Genomic DNA, 8,452 nt, shown 5'->3' with positions numbered 1-8,452 from the left:
TAATATTTAAAATATAAGTACAATATTTATTGTGCAGCGACCCTATATTATTTTATATACCCTCAATATGACAAAACTACTACTATAGTACTAATAATATCACTAATAAGGAACATAGCCAGTCCATATGCAAACTGACAAAGCCTATTATGCTAGTACATATTTCTTTTAATTGTATAACTACAGTTTTTGCACCAAAACAAGCGCAAAAGATGCCATTTAATAAAAATACTGATGTACAACGATAAATATGTCATAATTTCCACATATTTGGCATGAACTAGTGTAAATGCGAGTCTCTGTGGCTCATTTTGACGTCCATGTCTCGATCTCTGGCCTGGAACCTCTCTCGCTCTCTTTCCCTGCCGTGGTGGTAATTTTGATCCTGCACAAAATGTTGCTGATGCCCGTGGTGGTCGTAGTCGTCGTCACGGTAAAAATGACGGTGATGGTGGTTGCTACGGTGATCGTGGTGTCTATCATCCTTTTCTACTTCTTCGTCTTCTTCTTCTAATCTTTGAACGTGGCTGGATTCCGTTCTTCTTCGGTGGTGGTGATGATGATGGTGATGATGATGGTGGCGGCGAGAGTGATGGGCTGGTTTGGTTTCGCTACTGAGAAGATGCTCTTCTTCGTCATCTTCTCGTCGACCCTCGTCTGGTTCTGGTTCCGGTTCCTGTTGGTTCGAGGGGAGGATTTCCAGGCAGGGGGTCTCGTGAGGACCTTTTCTTTTAGGCGCCGATGATTTCTTGTTTTTTTGTTCGTCCTAACAAATTCAAAGTCCATGTTTTAAAAAAAAAAAAGAAAAAATGTTATTTGGTAGTTAACACTGGCTTTCTGGTAGAACAGTGAAATGTGATGACATTCATTTTTTTTTGTTAATAATGGAAAGAAACATCATAATGCTATGTTTCTATTATTTTGTGGGCCTGGATGATTGGTCACTCACCCGAAAATTCACTTGAGCATCTTCTCAGTGGGATGATGGGGAGAAATGAAATGAAATGTCAGATGAATGCATGCAAGCAGCAAAAGTCAATCAATGGAAAAGCATTCCTGCAATATTTATAGTCAAGCGTGACTGCGAATGAGGATGTGCTATGAGGTGACAAGACATTAAACGGTGCAAGGACGTTTGGTCGCCGGTCAAATGGTGACAGAGAGTTTAATGTTGAAACCAGCTCTCAAAATAATAGTCATCAGGGAGAGTTTAATATCTAAGTATTTTTAATGTCTAAGTAATGTTTATTATTGAAGTACTGTTTAATATCTAAGTACTGTTTAATATCGAAGTACTATGTAAAATCTAAGTACTATGTAAAATCTAAGTACTGTTTAATATCCAAGTACTGTTTAATATCCAAGTACTGTTTAATATCTAAGTACCATGTAAAATCTAAGTACCATGTAAAATCTAAGTACTGTTTAATATCCAAGTACCGTTTAATATCCAAGTACTGTTTAATATCCAAGTACTGGTAAATATCCAAGTACTGGTAAATATCTAAGTACTGGTAAATATCTAAGTACTGGTAAATATCTAAGTACTGGTAAATATCTAAGTACTGGTAAATATCTAAGTACTGGTAAATATCTAAGTACTGGTAAATATCTATGTACTGTTTAATATCTAGGTACTGTTGAAACCAACTCGCAATTATATTTTAGTTTAATATCTAAATATCTACTGTTTTCAACAGTACTTGTATATTAAACAGTACTTAGATGGTATACAGTACTTTTGTATTAAACAGTACTTAGATGGTATACAGTACTTTTGTATTAAACAGTACTTAGATGGTAAACAGTACTTAGATGGTAAACAGTACTTAGATGGTAAACAGTACTTAGATATGAAACTCTCTTTCTTAGATATTAAACTCTTTCTCATGAATATAATTTTGAGAGCTGGTTTCAACAGTAAACTCTGTCACCAAAAGACGGGCGACCAAACGTCCGGCCACGCATTAAACGGGCTACGAGGGCACATGTTGAATTCAACTCACCGGTATGGCAGTGGGACTGGTGGGCAGTGTGTTCTCCGCTAGCCGAGCCACCAGATTGTTGGTGGGTTCCATCTCGGGGGGATGCGTGGCACGCCAGTACGACTCCAGATAGTCGGCAATGTGCTCGCAGGCGTCCGTCAGCTGGTTTTCATCCAAGATGACGTCGAAAACTTCCTTTTTTGTGCAAACACAACAAAAAATATGTGGAAATTAGTCATACTGGAAGGATAGGACGTCAACGGATGACCATTCCAGCTGACCGGCGGGCATTGCGCCAGTTTGTCGGCAGCGACCAGTTGAACGTTGAGATGTTTGGTTTGAGACTTTCCTCTGGTTTTGATCAGCCTGGTTAGCACCTAAAAAAAAGATGGAAGTTAATAAATGATGGTTTTAAAAGATAAAATCTGGTCCAGGGAAGAGCTTACTTTTGGAGAGGAAATCTTGACGTAGACGAGAATGGGCGCCAGGGAGGTTTTGGAGACTTGTAAGGGATGATTGACAGTGTCGGCGTCCAGTACCACCAGCTGGAGGCTTCGGGCTAGTTCAAATATACGCTCCACTTCCCCCTGTATCTGGGCTGCAATAGTAAACAAGAAAAATATCAAAAAAAATTCAATTAGTTGACATTTTTTGGGTATAATATGTATATATACAGTTTGTTTATTTTTTTCAGGGCATGTTCAGTTATGGTTAAGGTATTCAGGCTCATAACAACAACAACAGTTCAATAATACAGTCATCCCTCTACTTATGAATGACTCTAAGTACAAAATGTTCATGTTATGAACACTTTTTTGATATAAAAATCCGTGCCTCGATTCAAGTTACAAAATTTCCCCCCAAAAAATGGCGAAATATTTTTTATATGCAAATAAGTTCCTCGAGATCCAAGTTACAAAATTCCCCAAAAACGTACCAAAGCTTTTTTTTATATGCAAAAGAGTGCCTCGAGATTTAAGTTAAAAAATTCTCCCAAAAAATGACGAAATATTTTTGTATGTGTAAATCAATTCCTCGAGATCCAAGTTCCAAAATTCCTCAAAAACTTACCAAACCTTTTTTACATACAAATGACAGCCAAAATCCCCCAAAAATATCCAATTAACAAAATACCCCAAAAAGTAAATTAACTTATCCATTCTTTTCTTTTGAAAATATTGTTGCAAATGCATTGATTCTCCCTTCAAAACGTTGCCACACTCTACTGATCTCTCATTGGCTGTCTCACAACAACCACTATCCACATTTCAAGCTTCTCTCTCACATACCTGTCCACCTCAGCTAAAAAATCCCCTTATTAATGAATCCAATTCCTCTTATTAAGCTCTAAAACAAATAAAAAATGCAATTTGGCACATATATACACACAAAGGACACAACATAGCGGGAAATTTGACACAAAAGGAAAGTATTGCTAGCGGGAAACGCACTTTTCTAACCCAGAATACACAAAAAGTGAACTTATATACATACCAGCAGCATCTGTGACAAATGAGAGACACAATAGATAAGGACAGAATACAGTTTGTCCCATTATTTGATCATTCTTTGACATTGGCGGCCATATTGGGCATAATGCAAAACTTTTACCTAAATTGGAGCGGGTGTTGGTGCGGTCAATCAGGGCTTTTTTCCCCGGGTTGTTGAGGATGGAACGTTTGGCCAGGGAGATGTCCGCTGTCACTCGTGTAATTGTGATTCTACGGGAGAGTTAGCTTAACATGTCATTTGTATCATACTTGGCGGTTAAAACAGTCAAAATATGACTCAAAAACCTCTATTTGCATGTATATTGTTTTATATTTATAGTGTATATTCCGTGATAGTTTAATCATTTGCTGCTGGCCAATAAAAACAGAGTAACTTTTACGTATATCTCATTTTATTCCAGTTTAAAATGGTACGAAACATAACTGACCTGCCTTCGAATCGATGTTTCAAAAAGTCAAAGAGAGCTTTTTGCATCATGTCGGTCACCTGCAATCACAGCAAAAGATGTTCCAAAAATAAAAAGCGCAGTTTTTAGAATAAATGGGAGGATTAAAAGGGTCTGACCTCTAAGCCTTTTAGCGAGGGTCCCATTAGTACCACGGGACGCATGGTCGGCACGACATCGTACATGGACACGTGCTCCCCCTGTGCCCAATAGAAAAACAAAACACATTTTCGCATTAGTACTGGATTGTACTGCAAGTATTTTGAAAACAACAAAAAAAACCAGTCATCTTTTAGACCCGTTTGAATTTGTGCTTTAGGCCGTCAAAAAGGGTGCTCGGACGTTTGGTCGCCAGTCTTTTGGTCCCTGGTCAAATGATGAGAGTTTAATATCGAAGTACTGTTTAATATCTAAGTACTGTTTAATATCTAAGTACTGTTTAATATCTAAGTACTGTTTAATATCTAAGTACTGTTTAATATCTAAGTACTGTTTAATATCTAAGTACTCTTTAATATCTAAGTACTGTTTAATATCTAAGTACTGTTTAATATCTAAGTACTGTTTAATATCTAAGTACTGTTTAATATCTAAGTACTGTTTAATATCTAAGTACTGTTTAATATCTAAGTACTCTTTAATATCTAAGTACTCTTTAATATCTAAGTACTCTTTAATATCTAAGTACTTTTTAATATCTAAGTACTTTTTAATATCTAAGTACTGTTTAATATCCAAGTACTGTTTAATGTCCAAGTACTGTTTAATGTCCAAGTACTGTTTAATGTCCAAGTACTGTTTAATATCCAGGTACTGTTTAATATCCAGGTACTGTTTAATATCCAAGTACTGTTTAATATCCAAGTACTGTTTAATATCCAAGTACTGTTTAATATCCAAGTACTGTTTAATATACAAGTACTGTTTAATATCTAAGTACTGTTGAAAACACATGATATTTAGATATTAAACTCTCTCTCTCATGAATATAATTTTGAGAGCTGGTTTCAACAGTAAACTGTCACCAAAAGACCGGCGACCAATCGCCCAGTCACGGTCAAAGGGTTAAACAAAAAAAAAACAGCTGACTTACCGGCTTCTTTTTCACCTGCTGATTGGCTGTCAAAGATTAAAAAAAAGATGGTATTAAAATACATGCGAATCATGTGACATTTTCCTTCCATTTTTACCTTGTGAAGGAGGCGTGTATTTCTTTGAATTCATATCTTGAGCGGCTTGTGACGACGCTTTGCTAAAAAAAAATCAATTGGATTGGATTTGATTTAAATGGCTACTGGAACGTCAAATCAGGTTAAAAGTGACCTACTTGGCTAAAGCCTTAGCCGCTTTCCTGGCTTGAACTTCTCTTCGAATCAAAATGGTCTCCAGACTGACCGGACTGGGGATGAAACCCACCACGCTGTCTTCCTTCACCGGACGTCCGATCCACCACTCGTTGTTAAACTTCTGTTGACGTCGGAATCAAAACACAAAACCAGTTTCCCAAGTGGACGCTTAAAAAGGGCCTTAAAAGTTCTAACCTCTTTGACATGGAGGAAGTCTCGGGCCTCAAAAGTGATGGCATGACCGGGCACTGGCACATTGTCGTCATCTGCTGGCGTGTAGGAGAAGTTGCAGCGTACGGCAAAAGCCACAGGCCGGTACTGAGGATGTGGACATCACAACTTCATGTTATATTATTGGTTGATTTTTCCTGGGCAAGATGGCGGCCTCACATAATAGTATTTTCTCGAATATAAGCCACATTTTCAACAACAACAACAAAAATTTGCGTATTTTCTCGAATATAAGCCACATTTGCAACAACAATAACAAAAAATTCCGTATTTTCTCGCATATAAGCCGCATTTGCAACAACAACAAAAAAATAATCGTACTTTCTCAAATTTAAGCCACATTTGCAACAAAAACAACAAAAAATTACCATATTTTCTCGAATATAACCCACATTTGCAACAACAAAAAATTCCATATTTTCTCGAATATGAGCCACATTTGCAACAACAACAACAACAAAAAATACTCTATTTTCTCGCAAATAAGTAACAATCAAGGGTACGGCTTATATGCGCATAAGACTTAGTGGGTTGGTATACATGGCAAATTAACATGTATTATTTGTGGTTATTTTCAGTTTTGCAGTAAGAAAACAACCATTGCTGGATGAATAACTAACTTCCTTTTAATATTAACCCAAATAATGTACTTTTGATTCATAAAGTATCTCATAAATAGCACTTGCAATGATTTTTCTTAAGATTTTCCCTTCAAAGTAACACATTTATACTCCCTATTAAAAAAACATGAATATGTAGGTGAAAATTGTGAATCAGGGGGCGGCTTATACGCGAGAAATTGTAAAATTCTGTGATTTTAAGGGTTATACGCTGAATGTGGCTAATATATAAAGAAAATATAGTAATCCTTGACATTTAGGAGATAGAATAACGGTGATAGTGAGTACAGATACCTTTGCTTTCTCCAACTGAACCTGAGCGTTTCTTTCCTCAACAGCATCCGAGTCGTGCCGTTCTCCCTGAAATGAAGTACAATAGTATTTCTTAGTCTTCTGGTGGGGTTATTATAATGGCGCAGGGTGAAAAAAGCACCTTCTGTTATGCACATATCCCCCAGAATTTGGAGTATTCAACCATTAGGAGCTCACATTTCTATCTGCTTTTGACATGGTTGGTTAAAATCTGAAGGTGATCATTTTTTTAAGGAACTTTTCCGAAAGTACTTCCGAGATAAAGCACCTATCCTGCTCTCTGGGTCATGACTGTCTCCCACTAAGTAGATTAAGATAGCACGCATCAATGTGGGATTTAAAAAGGAAGAGAGAGGAAAGATAGCAATGACTCTATGTTAGGGATAAGATAAGAGACGCAATAGATACTATTTTTTTTAGTCTGGTTAGCTTTGTACTAGGATAGATTTTGGTGGGCGGGTTTATAGTCTGTTTAGGTGGGTTTTCTAACAAAATTTGCCATTCTTTAATAACAATGTAATTTAATTTCAAAAGTACTTCGACACGAGAATAAAACTAAACCTAAAATAACCAAGAAGTTACCCACAAATAACCCAATTTGTTTGGGCCCGGGGGCCACATTGACTTGAAAAATTTGACAGGTGGGTCAGTACAAGATAAGATAACATATAAAAAAGTGCATCCGTTAACAGTACATATGAAACATAAACAGAAAGAAGGACTAAAGTATTAATATACTAATCACTCATCATTCAAGTAAAAAGTATAAAGTACAAAGTCAAAACAAAAGGAATGCATTAAGAAATATTAAAATGTCATTTAAAAAAAGATAGAAGGGCTGTAAAACACCCAAAACAAATAAGAGTGTCCCCTGTCTCCTCTAAATGAAACTCACTAATTTTCCGGCACCCTTGTAAAAAAAAAAATAATAATAATAATTGTAAATTATAGTATGAATGAGCTACAAAGTGCCTGCCCGAGAGAACACCCCCATTGGCCGAATCAGACCCCTTCACGGGCCACTTTCAGCCCACGAGCCGCACATTTGACACCCCTTGGCTAAAATATCAAATTCAGGCATTGAGGCCATCACTTGCACCAAGTTCTTAGGATCCTTCAACTTTTTTTAATGGTGCCAAACGAAAGATTATGTAAGTCCTTCTCCATCCACATGGCAGTGCCTCCAGCACGCGTACACGCACAACCACCCATGGTTTAGCGGTGAGGAACAGCCTCACGCACACACACCCAGGGATTAGCGACAACGCGGCAGATGGCGCGTCCTGTGACACTTCCTGTCCCACGCGCACGGGCTCGACGCAAACGGAAAAAATGGACTATTCTTACCTTTTTCTTGGGGGGCATGCTGCCTAAAGACGGCTTCTACCGTCATTCCACGCGGGTCCGAGTTCGGGGTTACCAGTTGACACATGGGTCAACCCCCAGGGGGCACTGGTCCACTTGACGTAAAAAAAAAGGTTCCAACTAGAAGTAGAAAGAATAGGATTCTATTTTTTGGTTTTTTTTTTAAAGTTCCTTCGATGGAAAAGGTGCGGGTGGGTGGGTTTCTCTTGGGAGTCTTGGTGGTATTAAGGGCTTATTCTCTAGTGCGCATCTGTTGCGCTCGTCCTGCAGCACGAAACTGGCCAAGGCGCAGTGCACGCTGGTTAAATAAGCCCGCCAGGGCATGCGCGTTCGGGATTGTCGGCCATGTTCCAAATGTGTGTGTGTTTTTTGCTGCCCTTAAATACGAGTCAGTGAAACGGCAGAGTTGAATGGCGAGGTAGCATGGGATTTCGATGGAGGCAAATCCATGTGCATTCTCTGTCATAGTCTGAATCAGAGTTCACAGGGGTCACTTGGGAACAAGGACCCCCAACTCGAAGTACAAAGCTGTTTAAAAGTACTATTTGTTTAATCATATTACAGTAATCCCTCGAATATTGTGATTAATGTGGACCAGACATGGCCGATAATTGAAAAATCGTGAAGTAGCGTAAC

The 8,452-nt window shown here is 38.0% G+C and overlaps 1 protein-coding gene across 1 annotated transcript; it reads right to left on the bottom strand.

Annotated features, from left to right (window-relative positions):
* Positions 1-147: 147 nt before the first annotated feature.
* Positions 148-8,081, bottom strand: cacnb2b (calcium channel, voltage-dependent, beta 2b). Its single transcript, XM_077723789.1, has 13 exons — positions 7,799-8,081; positions 6,434-6,499; positions 5,484-5,606; positions 5,270-5,409; positions 5,133-5,194; positions 5,036-5,061; positions 4,062-4,142; positions 3,925-3,983; positions 3,480-3,706; positions 2,432-2,583; positions 2,267-2,362; positions 2,007-2,180; positions 148-766 (listed from the first exon to the last, which is right to left on the bottom strand). Exons 1-13 carry the CDS (start codon positions 7,814-7,816, stop codon positions 281-283), a joined length of 1,710 nt encoding a protein of 569 aa, XP_077579915.1. The 5' UTR covers positions 7,817-8,081; the 3' UTR covers positions 148-280.
* Positions 8,082-8,452: the final 371 nt, after the last annotated feature.

The sequence above is a fragment of the Stigmatopora nigra genome, chromosome 9, assembly GCF_051989575.1.
Source record: "Stigmatopora nigra isolate UIUO_SnigA chromosome 9, RoL_Snig_1.1, whole genome shotgun sequence".
Lineage (NCBI taxonomy): Eukaryota > Metazoa > Chordata > Actinopteri > Syngnathiformes > Syngnathidae > Stigmatopora > Stigmatopora nigra.
This window is presented reverse-complemented; position numbering and strand designations above follow the sequence as displayed.